Below are 22,991 nucleotides of genomic sequence, written 5' to 3' on the forward strand. Positions count from 1 at the left end.
GCAGAAAAGGCAAATCGTGAGGGTGAATAACCAGCCTTTTACACACCAGCTTGTGTGGCTGCTCCAGCTGAGCAGTGAAGTAGAGCAAATGCTCTGGGCTTCCCAGGGGGTGTGAGCATGAGTGTGAGCCCTGCTGCTGCACCAAGTGTGGACTGTTGACCTTGGAAGTGGAACAAAGATCTTGAGCCATGGGTTATTCATCCTGAAAAAGGGAGAGCACCTAAGTGATGTACCTTGTTTGGCCCTGGATGGTTCAATATCCCATTTCCTCAGTGTCTATTTGCTGGTTTCCACAGCTTAAACTACAAAAAGCCTGAATACAACTCACCAGAAGCATGTATTGGATAATTGTAAGGTAAATTAATGAACTCATAGTAATTACTGGTTCATATTTGATGAGATGCATGTTCTGGACATCAACAGATGCTGTTTGGATTGGTTGTTGCTGGGTTTTTTAAAATCTTTTTTTTTCCACTCTGAAACATTGTAGGATGGATTTTATTTGAATCAAGGTTTCCTCTATGTTTTCTCTTCTCAGGGCTGGGTTGTACTGTTGTGGCCACTTTTAGCAGCATCATCCCGAGGGGTGCATAATCCCTGACACTTGCCCTGCCTTTTCTGGACGTGCCTGGGTACTGGAGCCACCACTGCTGGGAAATCACCGTCCAGCCACGATGGAAAGGAAGGGAGGTGACCTTCCCCAGGTCGTTCCGTGAGCTTGTGGCTGCTCTTCTCTCCCACTCATCCTTCATGAACTCTCTGACCAGCAAGTTCCTCAGGGAACCAAGGTTCCTCGGCTGCTCTCTGTCCTGTGAATAGCTGAAAACTGTGTTTGCATGGTGCAGGCAGTGGACACAATTTCTAAATTTCCTTTCACAGTGGGGCTCACCTGTGTGACAGCTGCCTGGCTCATCAACAGAACACTTGCTTTCCTTGCAACTCACACCTCCTCCCTGTATTCCTTGCCCTTGCTTGTACAGAGCAATCAAATAAAAAGGGTCTAATACAACTGGCAAAAATCCAGGTGTTTTTTCGCACAAATATCCAAAAAGTCTCTCTTGAGGATGTTTACTCAGGGCTTGTTAATTAGGAGGGCAATGATTTCAGAGCCAACCTCCAATCCCCTCACAAAGGTGTTGATATTCCACTGTGGAAAAGAAGATCCATTTTGCCCCAGTGCATGCTCATAATTTCACTCACTGAGATGCTCCTTTTGTTTCAGGGCTGATGTTATGAAACAATAACCTACAAAAACAATAATTCCCTTGAAGATAATCGCTGTTGGAAAGGGGAGCCTTGCTTTACAGTCAATGACTTTGACGCCTTGAGTAGTTCAAGTAAGGATCTGCCTTGATTGACAAGACCCTTTCTATAAATTTGGGCAATTAAACAACCCAGTAGCAGCTGCTGGGGAGATCCACTGATCACAAAGCTGACAAAGATTGCTGTGCAGGTCTCCTGCTGCTCACTCTGACGTCCTTAAACATCATCTGCAATTTAAAACTGCAAAAAGAATTCTGACTCCAACAAGTTAGGTGAGTGTGTGTCTGTGTTTGCTCCCTGTCATGGCTCCAGCTCATGAATAAAGCAGCAGGGTTTGCTAAAGTGACAAAGAATATATGTTTGATTTGTTCCGAAGTTTTTCTGTTTTGCTCTCATATGTCTTCCTTTAAAAATACAGAATTTTAGCATTTTTTTTTACTCTGTTGAAGCTTATATATAAACATCTCATTTAATCACATGTAGGACTCTAGTGTATGCATGGTGACATATGAAGCAAGCATCGTGTGCTCATCTGACGCTCTGATTTAGCAAATTTAAAGCATTTGGTTTAACAGGAGTTTAGAGATTCAAGCATCAGCCAGGGAAAAGGCAGGCCCAGCTCATTTAACATTGATCTATCCAGCTGAGGACACAGGCCAGTGCACACCAGTCTGTGCCCCGTGCAGTAGCTGACTTTCTCAAAATGAAGTGTCAAGTCTGGGTGGATATATTTGAATGCAGTGCAAGTATCTGAAGTATAAAATGCATCTCGTGGCTTAGAGCTACTTTCCAGCTCTCCTTTTTTTTGATAGAGAAAGTTTTTCAGAAAAGCCAGTTGCTTTTTTTTACTGAGGCAGAAGGTCAGCTGGTATCAGAAGGTCTTGGTGGATGCTGGGCTGCTCAGGTGTGAGGAGTTCAAGCCTCCTGTGGTCACCTTGGCCATGTCCCCCCTTGCCTAACCAGCTCTGATCACTGGCTTGGCAGCCTTGGTTGGGTCTGAGCTGGCTGTAGGGCAGTGTGTGCCAAAGGGACAAACAGCCCCCCTGGCTGCAGCCCTGGGAGATGAACAGCACGAGTGCAGTGCTCAGGGTGTTGGCAATGGCAGCTCCAGTAACACTTTTGGGAGATGCTGAGATTATAGCACAAATTCAGAGATGCTTGGCTCCTAACTAGTCAGCTATTGGCCTTGTGTGAGCTCAGGGCAACCCAAAAGGGCTGGTAGAAAGACATCTGCTGCAAAGCAACCCTGCAATATGGAGATTTCAGTGGGGCTGAGGCACTGGCTAGTGGCTTTATCTCTTCCAGGCAAACTCCCACTGCTCTGCAGGGAAAGTCTTTACTCTGCTGCTTTCTGTGGCAGAACTTTTTACTAAGATTCCCCACTCCTGGGAGTAGGTGACCCCCCATTCCTCCGTCTGCCCATCTTCTCTCAGGCTGAGTGATGATGGGGAACAGTGTGTCCAAAGGCAGGAAGGGGTGTCTCAGCTCCAGCTTAGCCTGCCCACTTGCCCTTCTTGCTTCCTGGACCGTGCTGGCTCTCCCAGCCCTCCACTGCTCTCCCTTCTGCCTCAGCATGAAGCTCCACTGCGTGGTCCTGGGCGCTCTCCTTCTCCTGCTGCTGGGGGGCTGTGGCAGCACACTCAAGACCTCTGCCATCGACCTGAGGACCTTCATCGGCTGTGCCGTGCGGGAATTCACCTTCCTGGCCAAGAAACCCGGGTGCCGGGGGCTGCGGGTGACCACGGACGCGTGCTGGGGGCGCTGCGAGACCTGGGAGGTGAGGCTGCAACGGTGGGCACTGACATCCCTGGCTGCTGCTTCCTTCCCCCCCAAAATCCCTCCACATAAACCCACCCAACATTAAATAGCTTGTAGGTATCTACTAAACAGGCAAGGGCTGTGTCCCACTCCATGACCCCCTTGCTACCACGCACAGCAGCGTTTGTGGTCGGTTGTTCCCTCCCTCCTTCCCCTGCCCCAAAGGGGGATGGACGTCATGTGATGACATCAATGAAGCCCTTATGTAAAACTCTTACATACAATCTGAAAGCCTCTTACAGCTTGAACACTTCAAGAGAGGAGGACTTTATTACTTTTCACTTGAAAAAAAAATTCCTTTGAGATTAAGATGGAGCTCCCGATTGATGGGTGATATATTTTGTTCCAAAAAGGAAATCCCAAACATAATGTCTATTTCTAATTTGGTCCTGTTTTAAGTCATGGTGCTGTGTAAATATGAAGTATTTAAGTTTTGGGGTTGTACAGAAGGAGGAAGAAAGAGCATAAGCACATCTACACTCAGGTTAGAGAACAGATTTCTGACTGTCTTTGCCTTTCTGTCACTGGAAGGCTCACAGTTTAATTTATTCAGGGAAGCCTTGAACCACTCAGAGAGATTTTGCTACATGAGGGCAAGGTCTGCATAGGTGACCAGAGGAGGAGCCAGGGTTTGTGAGACAGCTCTGACTGCCCTCCTTTTGTGACTTGGTGAGACGAGAGGGAAGGCCACCAGTGACCAGATTCCATGGTGGGATAAGGCTCCTTCGAGGGACCTCTTGACATCTGATTTCCCCTACCCCCAAGCTCCTCTGGCAGCACAGACTTTTCAGACTCTCTTAGTGTATTACAATACCACTGGGGTGTAGTTCAGCTGAATTCATCTGGATGTAGGCTCAACAGCTTCTAGGAAGCAGCACAGTGTGCTTGGATGGGGAGTTTGTAAGAGGGAGGGTGTCTGGATGTCTTCTTGATGAGATGTTGCATCTGCTCTCTTCCATACCATCATTCTTGTTTTCCAGGGAGGGCTCTTTACGCAGCAGAGAGTGAAAGAAAGAAATTAAAGTGTCTCCTGGCTGTGTTATCTTATGCTGTTTCCCATCTGTGCAAGTGAGAGGATGACAGTGGACTCCCACTGCTGTGTGCGCTGCCCCTTCTTGGAGTCTTTGGAAAATGGGTGTCCCTGTTAGGGAAAAAAATAATTTTTCAGCAAAAGCAATGCCACTGTGATACCACATGACAGTGTGGGTTTCAAGGCCTTCATGCTCCCATCATCTCCTGATGGCTGAGGTCTCTGGCCAAGCTTTTTTTCAGGAGGAACTGCAGGCTTCTCTGTTGGCTGCTGTGCTGAGAGCTTTCCTCACATTGTACACCCATTGAGCTTTGTGAGACATGCAACCTGACTGAGAAGACTGGTCTGGCTGAGAAAAAACCCAGCCCTTGGCACCTGGATGCACCCCTTCTCTTAGGCAGATTGTGCACATGGAGGGGTTTCCAGCAGAATGTGTTTAATGGAAAATCAATGCTTTTGGAAGAAAGCAGCTGCTTTTGGCAGCATTTGGTCGAAACACTTGTAGTCTGCTGAAAACCAGGTTTTTGGATAATCTTTTGTCTTCCTTCAAGCAGTTTTTAATTTGAGCTTTTATGCTTTAAACAAACTGAAACACGCAGATACACCACCCCCCATTCCCCCTGGGGTGGGGCTCCAAAAGGCAAGTGTTGAAGGATGCAGCCTAAAAATTATTTCCATATCCCCTTCCACCTGATCCAGTAGCTCCTCTATTTACACTAAATCCCCCTGAGGAAGGTGGGACTCCAGATGTTTGTCTCGCCTCTTGCCCGAGGCCATCCTTTCTCCCCCACAGAAACCGATCCTGGAGCCACCTTACATCGAGTCCCACCACCGGATCTGCACCTACAACGAGACCAAGATGGTGACGGTGAAGCTGCCCAAGTGTGCCCCTGACGTGGATCCCTTCTACACCTACCCCGTGGCCATCCGGTGTGACTGTGACATCTGCTCCACTGCCACCACCGAGTGCGAGACTTACTGAGCTCCCTCCACAGCTCAGGCAGGGAGGGGCCGAATTCTCCCCCAGCTTCACACCCCTGGTACCTCCAGCGTTGCCGAGGATGTAAATCGGTCCTGAATCTGATCTCACCCTCTAATGCTCCTAATCATTGACTTCTCTGGGCAGATGAGGCTTAATCCCCTCTCCTCGTGCTGTTCAAAGCATTATTGCTGTAGAAACCTAGTGCACAGCCTTACAATAGCAAACTCTTTGGTAAAATAAGTGATGCAGTTTCCCTTCCTCATGAGCTTTTCATGCTGTGTGACCTTTTCTCCGTGTACAAAGTGCACATGGGCTAAGCAGTCATTGGGGGGTGGAAACGGCTCACAAAGGCATTGCCTCCTCTGTAACAGCCTCCTTATTCACCTGGGGTTTAACTCCTTCCCAGTAACATAAATGCAGTTACCACCATTGCCACCACCTCACCCTCCCACTCTCCCTCCATTAGTTATTTTTACTCCGGTCATTCAGGAATAACAGTCAAAGAAAAATGTCTTAAGGCCGAAGAAATGGAAATGAGTATCCAAATCACCACCTTGAAATTAGGGTGAATTCATATTCAGCCCTGACTCAGCCAAGTACTTAAGCTCATGATTAAGTGTTTTGCTCAGTATCAGTGGGCTTTTACAGTTAAGCAGGTATTTGAGTGCTTTGCTTAATTGGAGTTATTTTCCTGAAAAAAATTTTGCCTCACAAGTGACAGTTCCTCGAAAAAAGAAAAAAGAGAGAAACACATTAATGTGTAGAACCATCTGCTTTCGTCCAGGGATTGGAGGGGAAATGGCTTCATCAAGACTCTGCAGAGCCCAAGGAGTCTCTCCTGACAATTTCCAGAGTTAGAGGGACCAAGCCAAAATGCAACGATCATGGTTTACTTTCAGCAAGCCCCTGGCTGAGATGGTGGGAAAGAGGGGGCTGTGAAGGGTGTTCCCACAGTTCCCTGCACTGCTAAGTTCCATGGAGACCCTCTCCTCTGAGGATGCACAGAGAGCTGGGGGACAGCCAGATGTGCTGACAGTAAAGCTGTGGAGTATCCAGTAATGCTGGGTGAGACAAGCCCAGGACAGGAAAGAGAGCAGACAGGCCAAAGGACAGTTCACACCTCCTCAGACCTAACTAGAGGGGACATCTGGGAGCTGCTGCAAGAGCCCCCTGTGACCACAGCCACAGAAGTGCCTTTGTCCTCTGGTTCCCACCTGCAGGAGGACAGATCCACATTCATCCCTCATTTCCCCCCTGAATAAAATGGGAAATTATATGAGCACAGGAAGATTTGCCAAGTGGGAGAGGCTCACAGGAGCTTACAGAACAAAGACACCTTCTCAGATAGCCATTAGGAGAGAATTGTTGCTGAGAGTAATACCTGCACCTGCCTTCCCCCCATGCAGTGCCTTGTCTTCTGGATGCAGTCACCTTCATTTCTGGGGATGCACGCTTGAAACTTCCCCAGGTGTCCTGTCCTCACTGAGACAGATCTAATTTAACCTTCAATTTATTAGTTGATGTCATTTTTTTCTGTCAGTGGAACTGGAAAAGCTGCACTGTGACTGAGCAGGAAGGAGGTGATTTTATCACTCTGCGTTCTCTAATTTTGAATAGAGACTGCTCTGTCCAACAGCAGCAGTTTTCCGCTGATGAAGAGTTTAACTAACCCTCCTTTAAAAAGTCCTCATGTTTTGTTTCAAATTGCATCTCACAATCCCTCTGATATTGTTAACTGGCATCACAGTTATCATGGAAAACATGTAAATTATTTTGTGTCTTTAATAAACCTCACTATTGTAGCATGAAAGCAATTTAAAGCAACGTGTCCCTCTTTATTTATGCATACAGATTTCTCATGTAGAATATGTATAAACTCCTACAAACTCTTTGCCAGAACTGTGAACACCTGCAAAACATCTCCTCGATGTGAAGTCATTTCCTTCACTGAGTTTCTGTGATGGAGTCTGGCTGTGCTATAGTCTCAGGATCAGAGGTAGGGTTAGAAAGTGGCAAACTTGCTTCCTTTGCAGCCAGCAGGAAATAAGGGCTGTACCCAGACATGGTGAGACAGTAGAAACCTCAGCAAGTGATCAGACGAAAACACTACAGGGCGTGAGAAGAGTTTTGAGTGATGCAGCCAGACTGGGGGGAAGAAGAGGAAGGTGGGAAGGATGTACTGACTGAACCCAATCCGTAAAAGACCACTTCAAGAGGGTCTTTTAAGGAGAAGAGCCGAAGTGTCTGCTGATGCTGTGGATTTGCCCTGAGTGACAAAAGTCCAGCTGACACCAGAGCACAACAACCCATTTGCCATGCAAGTGATCACTGGAGGGATTTTAAAAATGTATAAATGTAGTACTTGGGGACATGTTGTAATTGTGGGCTTGGTGGTGCTGGGTTAGTGGTTGGACTCAATGATCTTAAAGGCCTTTTCCAACCTAAATGATTCTATGATTCTGTATTTTGAGTGGTGCACATTCTTTTCATCCAGATGTGCTGAATTCCCACAAGTACACAAACAAGACTGACTTTCGAGAGACCAACTTCATTCCTGCCACTGTGGCTTTTTTCCCAGAAGTCATTACGGTACTAGGTCTTCATTCTGTTAAATTCCCACTGATTTTGATACTTAAAATCATTGAATGGTTTGGGTTGGAAGGAATCTTTCAAGGTCATCTTGTCCAAAACCCCCATGATGAGCAGGGACATCTTCAATTAGACCAGGCTACTCAAGGTGCCTTGAATGTTTCCAGGGATGGGGCATCCACTCCAGGCGACATGTGCCAGTGCCACACCACCCTCACTGGAAAAAACTTCTTCTTTATATCTTGTCTAAATCAACCTTCTTTTAATTTAAAACTATGACCCTTTATCCTGCTGCAACAGGCCCTACTTGTGACCAGGTCTCCAAGATTTCCCTTTCTTTATGTTGCAGCTGGTATGGTATGTCCTGCTTAGAATTTGCAGGCAGTCAATATAGCCTCTATATTTCAGAGGATGAGAAGCCCCTTCCCAAGGCCATCTTAATTACAGTGGGAGCATTTTAACATTCTTTAAATCCACAGATTTAAATCTCATCATCTCATCTGTCCAAAGCAGTTAAATGGTCCTTCTGTTTTTTGGTGCAAGAAGTGTTTGTCACAGAGACTGTCACATCTCAGGTATTATCTCTCCCATGAAAATCAGTGAATTTTTTTTGTGCCTTAATTTCCCTTCTGGACATTGGGAATGATTTTATACATGACTTTTTTCTTCTCTACTGTGTGCTTTGGAGTGTAAGGTCACAAGGCAGTGATCAGTCATATCTGTAATCAGCACAGCACTCAGTGTCTCAGGTTTATTGTCACTCTTTTAACCCAAAGAGCAATAGTCACTATCATGCAGTGCTTCGATTTGTCACAACACTTTCCTGTTCTATGACAGTGACAAAAGTCCACTGGCCCTTGAAGCTCAGCTCCCCTCATTCCCATGCTGCAGTTGGTGTGCCCAGCCAGACTGACCATGCCAGAAATCAGTATATTTTACCCCACCTCCAGACCTGAGTTACCGTGAGAAGGAGGGCAGGATGCCTCCCCGGATGGGTGTTTCCTGCACTGACTGGATTTCTCTTAGGGGGACAGGACAGGCAGCTCCCTCTGCTCTCATTGTACTCCTATGAAAACAGAGGAACCTCCGCCCTGGGTCAGAGCAAAGGGCTGTCTCGCCCAACATCCTGCCACAGACAGTAGCCAAGCGTGGATCTTCAGGGAAATGTGAAAGCATCAGGGCTGTACAGAGATATCCTTCTCTGCCTATATCCACACAGATTTATCTGGCTGCAGTTTAGGAAGTTTCTGCTCTGGGCGATGCCTTTGGCACCTTGTTGTTAACCCCAGACATGCAGGTCCTTCCATGCCACTTCTTCCCAGATAAATCTGACCATGGAAAGTGTGGTGAGTAATACCATCTTCCTCTGGGGACAGATAAATCAAACATATTCCAGGCTACATACTGTGCCCTCTTGGATTGTCCTGTATCCTTTTATAGCAGCCAAGGATTTGGGCTGCAGTGCCTTTTTATTAGGAATAGACCTTGATACGCTTTGTCTTTGCTCTGCGAGTGAGTGCCCCAGGCAGGGGCTGGTTAAACCCACTGAGGTTCACAAGCTGCAGAAACACAAAAAGAGCCTTTCTCTGGTGAAACTTGCTTTAGCCCAATCAGTATAAGGGACATTGTTCAGAAATGGTGGGATTTATAGCATTAATTTAAAGACCAGACCAGCTGATCAATGGGATTGATTCTGGTCTTGAAATAAATTGTAATGAAGACCTACATAACAAAGGCACTATCTTTTTTTTTTGTTTGTTTTTAAACAAGATCCACATCTCTGCACTGAGTCCCTGGAAGACTGAGGCCAGTCATATTCTTAATTTCAGTCCATCAGGGCTGTCTTTCCTCATGTAACTTCTTCATCCCTGTAAGCATTTCACTTTCCCTCCTGACTCTATACCTGTCCTACCTGCTGGACCACAGGTAACACAACTCATTATCTTCCTTGCCATCAGCAAGGGTTTACTGGAGGGTTTGTTATCCATGTGTTAGGTAATAAACTCCCCTCAAAACTCCTAGGCTAATATTTTTCCACCTGCTTCACCAAGGCTGCTGCTGCTAGGCTGCCACACGCTCTCTTCTCTCCAAAATGCTTCAGATTTCCATTCAAACAAGGAAAAAAAATCTTCTTATGGTTCTGTGATAACACAATGGAGACCACAGACAGAAATTAAAAGAAAAATGAAATTTTAACTGACAGAGCAACAACCAACCACCTTAATATTGTTGAAGGATGGAGAACTAAGTATCTCCAGGCCAGTCCCTGAGGGATACCCTGGGACCAGAGTGAGCTGAAGGCTCTGTGCCATCAGGGAGCCAGAACTGCAATTCCCACACTTCCACCTTTCTGTGCTTCCAGGCTGCAGGGGATTTGGTCAAGCAACAGTTTCCCAAGAGGAACATGCCCCAAACAAACCTGCTGTGTCACTTCCTGTTTGACTTTCTGCAGGAAAGTGCAGGTGGTTTCAGGACAATCCAAAAGCAGCCCTGTATGTTAGTACAGGTTTTTCCTACCTGAAAAGTGCTGAAAGGTGTATATGTGATCAGCATCTGGGAAAATAAACACAGCATCACACACCACACCATCTCAAAAGGATGCTGTCAAAATACTTAGTAATACATTTATTTTGTTAAAATAAACTATGTACAATAGACGATATTATTGTGCATTACAATATACAGTAATTACATGTTTAAAAGAGGATAAACAAAAGAGTACAGAATTATGTGCTGTAAATAGGAAACTAATACTGTTTACATGATTTTTAAACTATGCAGAACAAAATCGCTGGAAAACTGAATTTCCTTGGTTTGAAATTGTACTGCTTTGACGTGACTTCTGAAGATTTGGTTAATCTTTGAAAAGAAGACATATCACTCAAAAGTCAGACATAATGTTTTAGTGCTCATCCTTTGGTTTCATCAGCCCCAGATTCCAGCAGTATTGCACACAGCAACTTGTAAGAGAGAAAAATTCAGTTGCTCACATCAGGTAAATGACTCCTTTTCTCAGCTGGCTAAGATCTGACTGATGATGCAGCAGGTCCTGATCTGTGCTGAGGTCGTTACATCTGATTCACAAACTCAATTAGAATAACTTGTTGCACTGTTACTTTTAAGCATTGCTTAGTGAAGACTTTTGAGTATTACTATAAAGTAAACACAAAAAGGAGGGAAAGAACTTTCCTTGTTTTTTTGTTCTCAGGGGAGCAGAGAATCTCTGTGCAGTGAAATGCTTGTATTTGACAAGTGCATCAACATCATAACAGGTTAAATTCGATTCAGTTATCCTCGCACTGCATCTCCCTGCTCCTCTCTGCAGCCTTCCTTGAAGTCCTCCCAGTTCCAAGGTGCTGCTGAGCTCCAGGTATCCTGGTGTGACTCCACAGAGACACCTCTGAGCCCTTTCACCAGGCTCAATACATAATTTTTGGCAACCCGGGCTCACCACCTTAGGTCACTTCTGCTCATGAGTGAAGAAGACTTTGCCAGTGTCTTTCCCCTCTCACATAACTTTTTGTTATTGCTTATTAATGAATTAATATTTGCAAGTTTGGGGAGAGTTTGGGCTCATTTACTCCATACTGACAAGGCAGTTCAGTGCCTGCCAGGTCTGCAGTGCAGTTAAATAGAGCAGCTGCCTATTTTGGGGTGAAGTATTGGGAGAGATGATGTGACAGTCATACTATGGGTATGTCCTATACCCAAAGTTCTTTGACAGGCATGAGACCAAATTTTCTGTATGTTATCAATACAAATAGCTGTTGTATTGGAAGATCTGGAAACTGTAGACTGGTGACAACTGTTTACTCTCAGTTCATTAATCTCTGATCAAAGTCAAAATTCATCAGAGTTGATATCAGTGAGAGCTCAAACTGATCTTTGGCAAAACCAAATTGAATCTGGCATCCTGAATGGGATGAGATGAAATTAAGTGACAGCAAGGAGTGCAGTATCAAACTCAGCAAAGAAAACCATTTATCTTGAATATTACACTGTTAATGTAACTATTTTCATCTTCAGTCTCAGTAGTGGTAGGAACACAGAGTTTCAAATCCAGCCTCCAAAGATCAAATCAGCAAAGTCTCCAGATGCCCCATCTCCTTTCAGGAGTCTACAACCAGCAGCCAAAAGGTATAAAAGATTCTTGGACCTGGCTCAGTGTGTCCATGTGCTCAAAGCTTGGTCAGCCAAAATAAAAGGTTAGAAAAAGAGGCAATATAAAGACTCTCAAACGTTTTCCACATTAGCCATGTGTGGACCCCATTGAAATTTTCCATTGCCTTCATAAGAATTGAAATGAAGCCAAAATACAGCATCTTTGAAAATCCCACCCTAACATTATAGTTAGAGGCAGCCAAACCCTGCATTATGTTCTGCACAATCTGGAAGGGGGTGGGGATCAGGCTCAAAGTTTTTTTTTGTTACAATATTTTCAGAGTTAGAGATTTTTAACTATTGACAGCAATTCACATGGTTTTTGCTTCTTGCTCTGTGATATATGGGTTTGTGAGCTCATTTTCCTTCTACAATGAGCATCTGATTATTTTTGCTGTTCTGGTGGGGTTCCTGGAACTGCCCAGGAAAAATACATTCATGGTCCCATGTTTCTGCAAGCTTTAACTGAAACAAAGAAAAGAGAATTGGAAGTTTTGTTTTCATTCTAGTTATGGGCGTCCCCTTAACACCTTAAAATAAAATTCAAGTTTTAGGATCAAACTGACTAATTGTGACTCTGGTCCCTGATTTTGCAGCTCTCCCCCAAAGCAGAAGTGTAGATGTGATTCCGTTGCATTCGTGACTTCTAATTGGTGATTTTGTCCCAACTTTTTGATGCAAAAATATTCCTGTTCCTGTTTTGTTTTGATAGGTGAAGACAGCTGAGATCACAAGCCACTACCGAAAGCAGTGGGAGGCTTTTTCCTGCTTTCAGATGGTCTTTATTCATGAAGAGGAAAATAAACATTTATAGTGGAAATTTGTCTTCATTTTTTACATAGAACTCAAATGTGTCTAGAAGTTATCTGACGTAGGTCTCTCCATGCTCACCTCCTGTCACAGCAGATGCTCCTCCAGTCCTATAGAGTTGTGAATCAAGAAAATGTTCTGTCATTTCCAGATTTTCTTTTTTTATGTGGGATAAAGCACATTACAAATCCTCCTCAGGGGAAAGGAAAATACATGGAGAAAGGCATGTGCAGCCAGATTCCTGCATTCTACCTGTTTGTTGAACAAATGGTCCCAGGGCCAACATGAGCATATGTTGATTGCTTTCCTGGAGAAGACAAATGTGCTTTTAAACAATCCTGGCTTGAGACAGAGTGATGCCACTGCAAACTATTTTTAATCCAGATGAAGTTCCAGTATGGTGAATCAAGAGGTATTTGCTGTGCCACTTGGGGAAAAAAGGTACAGAAAAAGTCATGGGCTGTAAATAAGATATAAAAGCAGAGGGGCATCTTAAATATCTGAATTAAAGGGAGGAATAGGCTGCCTAGGGAAGTAGTGGAGTAGCCATTCCTGAAGGTATTCAAAAGACATAAAGATGTGGCACTTAGGGACGTGGCTTAGTGCTGGGCTTGGCAGTCCTGGATTGATGGTTGCACCTGATGATCTTAGGAGGTCTTTTCCAACCAAAATTATTCCGTGATTTTTGTGAGGACATGGCAGCTTGCACAGTGAAAATGCACCTGCTGGACAGATACCCTTGGTGTGACCGACCACTGTGTCACTGCTGTATGGGAGGCTGGGTGCAATAGAGGTGTATATGAGGGGAGGCAACAATAGAAATTGCTTGCAAGGCCTTCTGCAACTTTTTCCAAGCTCTTCTAAAGGGCTCTCAGTTTGGATCTCTGGAGTCTTGGGACAATATCTTGGATGGGATCTCAACAGCTTGCCGTCCATGGAAAGTGAAGCCCGTGCATCCTTGTCAATGCATCCAGACAGTCACCTGTAGAGAAATGTTTGTTCCATGTTGTTCTCTGTTTGCTACAGTGGTTTTCCCACCCTTGGTGTGGCTTTTAGCCTCTTGATGAGAGTTGCAATGCAGTGACTGTTTCTGGGGGAGTCCTGCTTGGTTTGTGTGGCAGCATGGCCAAGGCTTTTCTCCTTTCCCAACTAATTTCTTGGTTCTTCTCCTTTTCCAACCCATTTCTTGGTTCTTCTCCAACACACTGACTTAGAGATGGCAGATACCACACAGATCATGGTGCTTAGCATGACAGACCCCCAAGTGATTTGTAGAGTGTGCAGGGAATGGGAAACCACGGCTTTTTGTGGAACACAGGCCACCAATACTAGAGCAGCTGGAAGAGATTTTGTTATAGGTTAACTACAGGGCAGGTCACAATGGCCATATTCAGCCTCCCTCCTTTATATGAGCAGTGCCAGTGGGATTGAATGAGAAATGAGGAAGTTGGAGACAGTTCCCTGTGAAGTAAGATTCTCTTCTGTAGGAGGAAGACTGCCAAAATCTGTCCCTTTAATAAAAGTATTTGGAATAATGTTATTTCATATCAGGATGCAGGAGTATATTTAATTCTGTGTTTATTGTGAATTTAAACAGTGCTTTGAAAGACAAAAAAGGTGAGAAATATCAATGTCAGCTGCTGAAACGATTGTTTTGATTGTCATTCTGGACTTGGAGTGAATTCTGTAGTTTCCACCCGCAAGAAGAATAATTTTATCAGGATCAGTGCGTGTGGATATCGAGGGAAAGACTCACATCCTGCCTAATGCAAGGCAATGAGAGGTAAGAGCTTGTAGTTGGTTGTTCTCTCTAAGCTATACATTACTGTAACAGTAGTTATTTATATTAGAGAGAAGGTCTGGGACCATATGGCACATGGGAGAACCAGGTTGAGCTCATCTTGAGAACTGCTCACCAGCACCCCTGGATGATGTAAGTACAGGGGATGTATATCCTGTTGAACAAACAAGGATGGACCTGTGTAGGGTTAGAGCATTGTTTCTGTATTCTCTCCAGGTTTTCTGAGCTCTAGGAGGCACAGGACAAACTGTGGAAGTCTTTGTGGGACTTCCTTCAAGTCATGCTGGAAGTGGCAGGATTGTCCCAGTTCCACCAGCCTGGTGTTTTTGCAGGGCTCTGGAGGGCAGAGGCATCTGTGGGTTGTTTAATCATGATATATGATATAATGTTTTATGTGAGATATCTCTCAAATACCTAATACCTCTAATATCTCCTTGCAGGAGTTTGCATGAAAATACTTTAGGAACTCTGTTTGGAACTGAACTTCAGGTTAAGAACTCCTGGTCGGACATTATGGTTTAAGAAGAGGCTAAAGGAGATGGGTTTTACAGGATCTAGCAGGTTTCCTGTAAGTTGTGAGTGCTTTTGAAATGACAGCAGACTATTAGCAAAGGCAGGTCTGTCAGGAAAGGTTTTGACATCAGCTGCAGTAAGAGGATGTCGTCAAATAGGTTCCAGGGATGGTTTATAACCTTTATGACTCTCCTTAACTGTGTTCCTTTGAAGGTGAAATTGGGATCTGATTTCTAGCTCATCTTACAGTGAGAAAACCCATCTGCTTCCACCTGGCAATCCTGTATTGATTTTCTTTCCTTGTTACTAATGGTGCTTGAAAATAACTTCGAGTTTATATCTGTGGCCTTATGCCTGTGCTTGCACTGTGTCTGGTGTTGTGATATTTCTGAAAATAAGCTTTGCTGCCTGTTCACACACCATCTGTTGGCTTTTAGAGAAGGTATTAGGTATGACTTGCCAGATAGTCAATGAATCTCCTTACATCCTACAATCCCTTTCTAAAGCCTATTGACCTGTGCTAGCTCTGCAACCCCAAAATAATAGTGTAACGGGGCAGATCCTTAAGTAAGTGCCACATTCCACGGATAAGTGTGTGTACGTAACCTAAGACAGGAATAATGTTTATGGGACCTGCATTAACCATGGCTATTTTTAAAACATTTATTTTTGTTGGAAGAAAAATTAGAAATAAATGTAGTGCAGAGGCCTTTTCTCAGTGGACTGTGATCACCCTCCCTCCCTTGCAGCTCCCAGATGTCAAATTTTGGTCAAGATCAGCTTGAAAAACTTCAAATTTTACTGCCTCACAAACTTGATATGCTCCATTTCGTAAGTGCAACTAAACCCCTGGTTAGTCTTAACATTTTTGTATGCATATTAACACTTTTCTATCTACTTTCCCCATGCAATGATGTGTTCAGGGTGCTGTAGATTAACACATTAGGACAGTAGCATTTTAGCTCCTACATCACCATATATTTTGTAGTTAGTTTTCCTCAAATCCCATTTGATTTTTGATTCTATTCCCAAGCCTATGCCATCCAATTAGTATTAATAACTATCCCTGGTACTTAGTGGCACGCAGAAGTACCCTTTGATTATTTGTGGCTTTCCCTGATGCATGCTGGGATGTTACATTGCACTTTTGCAGTGTGCTCATTATGTTATGATGAGCTCAGCTGTCACTCTGGATTTCTATCTCCTCTGCATTTTGTGAAGCTCTAAGAATACCTGGCAGCTCCAACCTGAGTGCTTGCATTGTGCTCCAACTAAACCAGACTTCACTTACTTCAACCAGACACTGGACTCTACAGCAACCTACATGAGCTAAAACAATTCCCCTAATTTATTTCCACTGAAGTAAATGGCAGCACAGTGAAGATATATTTTTTCTCTGAAATGTGTTGAAAGCTTTTTTTTTTTCTGTTTCAGTGGATTTCTAGTCATGTTGTAAGCCAACAACCATTACCTAGATATTAATTTCTTTAATCCACTCCTAGTTCTCCTCATACTGTCCTAATATCTCCTTACACATTATAGTTCAGCTGATTGCCAGTGTCCCGGTGGGGTGAACACTCACTGCTCTGTCTGGGGATGGCAACAAACTCTGTGGCACAGCACAGATCCCTGCCCTGGGCTTTGACACTGTCCTTCCTCTGAGCTGGGCTTTAGCAGCCAGGCCATCTGAAGTAAATGTCTGGGACCGAACATAAAACCAAACATAAAATATGGACAAAAAAATGCCAGCAGTGAGGAAAACTTTCTTTTGTCTGCCTTTGGTTTAGCACAGCTGTGCTTTCATCCATGTTTGTGTGCAGTGGGAAAGGGATGGTGAGCGGAAGCCACCAGGTAACAGCAACAAGGCATTTGCCTTGAGTCTGATTGCTTTTGTCAGAGAGAACTGCTGATTTATAACTAGAACAGTTTTGGGGTGTCAGAGCTTGTTTCTGTAGATGTCCATGGTAAATTGGGGTGGAACTAAATGATCTTTAAGGTCACTTCCATTGCAAACTGTTCTATGTTTCTATGAAATGGAATTTGTGCTAAAGGAGGAGCTTGGATCCGTAAGCCTCGATGACTGCGGGACTGGGCACTGCATCAGACTTGGCCCCTGCCCTGTGCTGAGGGTGCAGTTCCTGTTGTCCTGCTGAAGTCACTCATCACTCCAAGCAACACCAGGTCTGTAGTTCATCAGCTTTCCTGGTGACAGGTGTGTACTGAGCTGTTGTGCTTCCAGAGAGGAGAGGGCTGGCAGTCTTATGGGATAGGGTGTGTGGGGGCGCAGGGCATGCGACCCCAGGCTGGGAGGGTGCACTACTGTTACTTTCTCACTCCAGGCACTTCTGGAAATGCTGGCTACTGCTTTTGCAAGGAGTTACATCAGACACTTTCAAATCTGTATGTGCTGGTACTGTGATTTCCTGTTTGGGGAATGAAATCCATAACAAGACAGTCTCATGGCACTGCCCAGGTACCCGAAAGCAGCTGCAAATAAGAAGATGCACTTCGAGTTCACCTCTGAGTGCCTGTGTTGCTGTGATGTGCAAAACTACAGGATCCCTGGAGAGGTTTTAGCAAAAAGGCACACTTTCTCCAGCAGCAAAGGGAGTTCACAGGCATCTTCCCTTCTCTTTTGGGCTGGACTTCCCATCTCCGTGCTCTTGGCTGTCATTTGCCACTCATGGGAAAGTTCACTCCTGAGGACTGCAAGCCACGCTGCAAATAAAACAGCACTCTCCTTGAAGATGGAAAAATGGGAGGAAAGAAAGAAGCAATCAAAGGGAGGAGGGAAACTACAATAAGTCAACGTTTGCAATCACTTTGATGAGGTTTTTTACAGAAATGCTCCACAAAAAAAGATAATCGTAAGGCAACTGGATCACCTTAAAGCACTTAAAGTCAGTACGACCTTTGGCTTTTTGGTTATTGCTATTTTTGGCTGTTGGGTGAGATGTAGAAATCCAGCTGATCTATAAGGTAAATTCTCAGTTGCCATGGCAATTGGTGTCTCGTTCATGTTCTCAGCTGGAAGGGAGATTGTTCCACGCTGCTATTCCATGTCTAGGGCAATGTTCTTTGGTGGCAGAATTTCTTTGTTTCAGTTCATTAATGCTACAACTCTGTTCTTCCCTTCCCAGCTTATGGAAACATGGCTCAGCCTGAACATTCTCCTGTAAAAATACAGTTATTTGCATTTTTTTTTGTTATAAGAACATTCCTTAAGTCTGGAGGTAAATGTTGGTCCATTTTGGTAGCTTGTATGCAGCAACATCCTGATGCTGTGAAGTTTCACCATTAAGTGAAAACAAACTGGAATCACTTCACCTTTGCTTCCATGTGGTTTGAACAAACTTAAGTATCTCTTGAACTGGCAAGTCTTATAAAAGAAAAGTAATTTTAAAGTACATCCTACCTACGGTGTATATCTTATGTATTAGACTTCTACAGATCTCCTCGTGCTTTCAGTCAATTCAGATTTAATTCCTAAGTACTGCAAATTCCTAATTTTGATCAATTCTTACTTAAGGCCACAAATGGAGTTTCTCCTGTTTCTTTTACAGCCTTTAATTCTTTGTTTACCCATGTGCCACCTTCACCTTATTCCTAAGGTAAAGACCCAGGCAGGAGCAAGCATCCTGGTTTCTGTTGGCTCGGTTCAGTCTGTAGTAGTGGGAACAGGCTACATACAGCTCTGGAGGGTTAGGAAAGCACAGAGACATGAGTTGGCCTAGTGTGATACAGCTTGGAGGTTTCACAGAATGGAGGGCTCCTGTATTTGGGTAAGAAGGACCCTTTTCTGGTCATGTTCCCCATTTCAGTTGCATGTGACCTTCATTGCCTTTCTAACCTGCTTGGTTTCATTGAACTCAGCTCGCTTCTCTTTCCAAGCGACTTCACACGAGGGTGCAGCATCTGTGGCACTTTGCACAGCGCTTCTTCTTCTTCTTGGGGTGGAAAATGGTCATGATTGCCTCGTCAAAGACAGTCTTAAGGCCTTTCTGTGTGAGGGCTGAGCACTCCAGATAGCACTGTGCTCCAATCTGAAAGAGAAGAGGAAAAAGTGGAGTACCCAATGCTGGGAGAGACAAAGTGACTGTTCCAGCATCTTTCTATGTGCACATGGGTCCTGCCTCAGAGAGAAGCCAAGACCTTTAGAAAGGGGGTCAGGTCACTGTCTGTTTTATATCTGGCTGCCTGTGAGATGAAGGGACAAGGCAGGTGGTCATCCTGAGCAAGGGAGCAGGAATAAGCATCAACACAAGTCTCTCACCACAGGGCATAGTGGGGAGCAGGAATTCCCTGCACAACTCTCCAGAGGGAGTTGGACCAGGAGCTTGGCCTCCTGCCTGTGCAGCTGGGGAAGGTTTCAAAGAGATGCTTGTTTCAAAGAGATGCCGAATCCCTTCATATACTTGGCTCTTCTCCCCTGACCTGTCACTCTTGTGTCCTGCCTCCTCCTCCAGTGCCAGGGAGCTGTTACCTGGTGAGGACTTCCAGCTGGTTTCTGGGAACAGGGAAGCATCATTTTAAGATGGGATTCTCCTGGGGATGCTGGCATGACACAAACAAACACAGTGGCCTGGGAATGCAGCCTGAGCTTATTCAGCAACCTTGTGGCTTACTCATCTTGTTCTGCTATTGGATGCTCTCACTGGCCTTTGAGGGCCAGGGCCAACAACAGCAAGGGGACCATATGAGGTGGACAAGGCTGGGGTCCAGAATCCTGCATTCCAGGGCTTGGGGAGGGCTTTTATCCCTCTACATTCCTGGGGGAAAGGTGAAATATCATAGAAACCTTGGGAACACCTTCTCTGCTGCTTGAGGTGCAAAGGATAAGTGAGAATCAAGTTGCCCGTGCTTTTGTAAGGGATAGGGATGAGTTTGACGTGAGGTGGCTGCAGAGAGGGGTTTGCCATATGCAGCTCCTGGTGGAACCCTGAACAGGAAACACTTGACTTAGGTAAAATAGGCAGTAAAATCTCTTTTGATGCCCATTTGCCACCTGCTGCCCCGTGTACCTTGATGCTTTGCTTTAGAGCTGTGTCACAACACCAGGCCTGCCAGAGTTCAAGAAATGTTTGGACAAACCTCTCAGGCACATGGTGTGATTTTTGGAGTTGTCCTGTGTATGACCAGGAGATGGACTGGATGGTCTTTTTGGGTCCCTTCCAGCTCAGGATGTTCTACAATTTTATGATTCAACTGGGTATGGCAGCAGAAGTGCAGGCTTAGGGGTTGCAATGAGTGCCTGGGTCCAGCCTGCTGAACAGAGGCTTTAATCTCTGTCTGGGACCACCAACATGCCCTGGAGAAGTTCACCTTGAATGAAACAAACCCAGTGGAAAGGTGTGATCAGTGGATTTCATGGGACCTCAGGAAAAGCTCTTACCTCCTTTGCTAATTTCACTCCGTGCTCATAGGTGAGGGGTTTCTCCTTCATGTAAAGCAGCCGTGCCAAAGTTTTGGGATCATCCCGGAGATCAATCTAGTAGAAAATACACAAACTCTGTGCTGTAATTCTTAAGGCAGATATTCATAGCTTTACAGACCCAGATAAAGGCATCTGTCCTCTCCCAGTGCATCTTGGAAAGCGTTGGGAGAAGCCTGAGCCCCACTGGCAGAGGAGGCTGCTACGACCCTGCACTGCATCACCAAAAACCACCCTGACAGGCCAGACAGACACAGCTCACTTCACTTGAAACAAAATCCTTTTTTTCCATGGAAAACATCAAAGCGAAGTATTCTGGCACTTCAAACCCATCCATTTTCAGAGTGTGTGATCCAAAGGGTAATACTTTCATTTTTAAATGGGTGTTTCAGATTATTCCAGTTTAGAAAACAAAGCCAGTGTTTGAATGAATGACCTTTCCTATGGCATGAAGATTTTGGTTTTGACCAGAATTTGATCTGTTTCTCTAACTTGGCTTAGGTTACTGTCCAGTGTTCTGACATTTTCCAGAGTTGTATCCCTGCTCTCACATTCACTAGTCACTCTGTGTCTTGGAAGCAAATCCACATTTAAGGTATTTTTATTTGATTGATAAATGTATAGATTTTAAGGCCAAAATAAAGTGGTTTGATCATTCAGTCTAACAATCACTATAACGCAAGTAGGATGGTGACTCACTAGTTGCAATGTTGATGTAAAAGCATGAAGGGAAGCTACTTCCTTCCCATGTCTCTAAGTCATTTGGTTAATTATTCCCATTCTTAAAATTTAGTTTGAAGTTTAGCTTCTGCTTTTAACCACAGACTTTGATGGTTTTTTCCCCTCACTGAAGGCCTGTATGAAATCTTTTCTCCCTATAGGTATTTATGCCTTGTTGCCACATTAATATACATTTGAATAAAAAGATGAAATGAGTTCTGCCCGTCCAGACATCTGCATGTTGGTTTCCATTCCCAGTCCCTGAGTTTTCCTCCAATGGGAAAATCTGGCTGCATTTCACATAAGACATTCACAATAGGAGACTTTTCCACAGAGCTCAGCCTCCTGCCACCCCTGGGTGGAGTAGGACCACCCTCTCTCTGAAGCCCCCCCAGTGCTCAGGAGAAGAATTACCTGTGTTCCTATGAGGACATAAGGCACGTTGGGCATGCAGACTTTCAGCTCAGGCACCCACTCCTCCTGGACGTTGTGGTAGGAGGCAGGATTCACCACTGAGAAGCAGATCAAGAACACGTCTGTGTTGGGGTAGGACAGGGGTCTCAGCTGGTTGTAGTCCTCCTGCCAGGGGAGAACAGCAAGAGTGTTACGAGGTGGGGATAACAGCAGATGGGGGCATCACGTTGGCTCCACGTTGGCTCTTGATGAAATAAATGTTCAACAGTTCAAACCTTCAGGGAGCTGCTGGGGGGGAAGGGAACCACCCCTTGTGAGACAGGGGGGCTGATCTGTCAACATCTTTATCCAAAAGAGCTGAAAGTTGTCCCCTCCCTGGAAGTGTTCAAGGCCGGGTTGGACAGGGCTGTGATCAACCTGGTCTAGGGAAAGGTGTCCACCTCCACGGCAGGGAGGTTGGATTTAGATAATCCTGAATGTCTCTTCCAACTAAATCATTCCATGACTCTGTGAACACATTTTGTTTGGGTGTGTTTTATCCATGGAGATGTTGGTGCAGAGGCTAAATGTTAAATGTTAGTGCATCTGGTACCATCACAGTCTGCTGCACCAATGTGTCAGTCAGAAGAAGACACTCATATTGAAAGCAGATCAAATCCAGCCTGCAGTGCCTGGGTACAGCACTGTGGGAGATTTAGTGTTTCCACGGGCCCTGGACAGGAGAAGGAGAGATGTTTTCTCTATGGGCTAGTAGCGGAGAGGGTAAATTTTCAAACATCTCAAAGCACAGCTGTGTTGTGTCATGAGCTGGCTTTGATAGCTGAGTTTCAAGGAGGAATTTAAGTCTGTTTTCAGGCTTGAGAAGTTGAGAGCAAGCAGAGGTTTTGCAAGCCATGTGAAAGGGGTAGCCTGACAGTGAGAGCATATGTAGCTGTGTCTGGTGGGTACTGTTCAATGAAAACTGCTAGAAAGTTTCAGTGCAATGAAACAGATGCTTTTTGAAGGGGATACATCTGTTTCAAAGACCTTTTTGGGGGGTCCAGATTCAAAAAAGGGGAAAGGAACACAAAGCTAGAGTGTGGGAAACAATAATACATGCTGCTGTCAAGCCTGACTGAGATCTAGGTCTGCAGTTTATAGTTTCTGGATTCTGGGCAAGTCTCAAATCTCTGCAGTCTGGTCGCTTTTGTTTTTAACTGTATGAAAACTCAACTGCTGCAGATTTGCTTTGCAGATACTAAATAGTTAATAAAAGGAAATAAAGCTAATAAAAGGGGGGAAAAAGACACCCAGGTGCTGTTGCCTAGAATTGAGAACTTTTATTCTAGGCAGGAAAAAAAACACATTAGGGGCAGGAGCAATACAAGCTGCTCTCTGTCCTGCAGGAGAAAGCGATGCAGGGCTATATCAGTGTGTGCCCAGATGAGATGGTGTTTTAGTTCAGCCTTAATTCTGCCTT

The 22,991-nt window shown here is 44.8% G+C and overlaps 2 protein-coding genes across 3 annotated transcripts in view; one reads left to right on the forward strand and one right to left on the reverse strand.

Annotated features, from left to right (window-relative positions):
• The first annotated feature begins 1,441 nt into the window (after positions 1 to 1,441).
• Positions 1,442 to 5,093, forward strand: GPHB5 (glycoprotein hormone beta 5). Of its 2 annotated transcripts, none has more exons than XM_027674188.1 (3): positions 1,442 to 1,535; positions 2,836 to 3,040; positions 4,905 to 5,093. In XM_027674188.1, exons 2-3 carry the CDS (start codon positions 2,837 to 2,839, stop codon positions 5,091 to 5,093), a joined length of 393 nt encoding a protein of 130 aa, XP_027529989.1. In that variant the 5' UTR covers positions 1,442 to 1,535; position 2,836. The 2 variants fall into 2 exon arrangements, with proteins under 2 accessions (XP_027529989.1, XP_027529988.1); XM_027674187.1 differs by lacking the exon at positions 1,442 to 1,535 and adding an exon at positions 1,999 to 2,018.
• Positions 5,094 to 11,120: 6,027 nt separating this feature from the next.
• RHOJ (ras homolog family member J) overlaps positions 11,121 to 22,991 on the reverse strand; it is a 61,184-nt gene continuing 49,313 nt past the window's right edge. Inside the window, exons 3-5 of the mRNA XM_027674186.1 lie at positions 21,533 to 21,697; positions 20,360 to 20,455; positions 11,121 to 19,010 (exon numbers count right to left, since the gene is read on the reverse strand). Of these exons, the coding sequence (XP_027529987.1) occupies positions 18,864 to 19,010; positions 20,360 to 20,455; positions 21,533 to 21,697 (408 nt within the window). The 3' untranslated portion in view covers positions 11,121 to 18,863. The remainder of the gene's footprint in view (positions 19,011 to 20,359; positions 20,456 to 21,532; positions 21,698 to 22,991) is intronic.

This window comes from Neopelma chrysocephalum, unplaced genomic scaffold (genome assembly GCF_003984885.1).
Source record: "Neopelma chrysocephalum unplaced genomic scaffold, ASM398488v2 Primary Assembly neopelma1_24, whole genome shotgun sequence".
Lineage (NCBI taxonomy): Eukaryota > Metazoa > Chordata > Aves > Passeriformes > Pipridae > Neopelma > Neopelma chrysocephalum.

Excerpts from the sequence above, each read along its gene's own strand:
- GPHB5 (XM_027674187.1), top strand. The coding sequence starts at position 1,999 with ATGCAGTGCAAGTATCTGAA. Across the intron at positions 2,019-2,835 it reads ATGCAGTGCAAGTATCTGAA|CATGAAGCTCCACTGCGTGG; the intron begins GTATAAAATGCA and ends CTTCTGCCTCAG. Across the intron at positions 3,041-4,904 it reads GGCGCTGCGAGACCTGGGAG|AAACCGATCCTGGAGCCACC; the intron begins GTGAGGCTGCAA and ends TCTCCCCCACAG.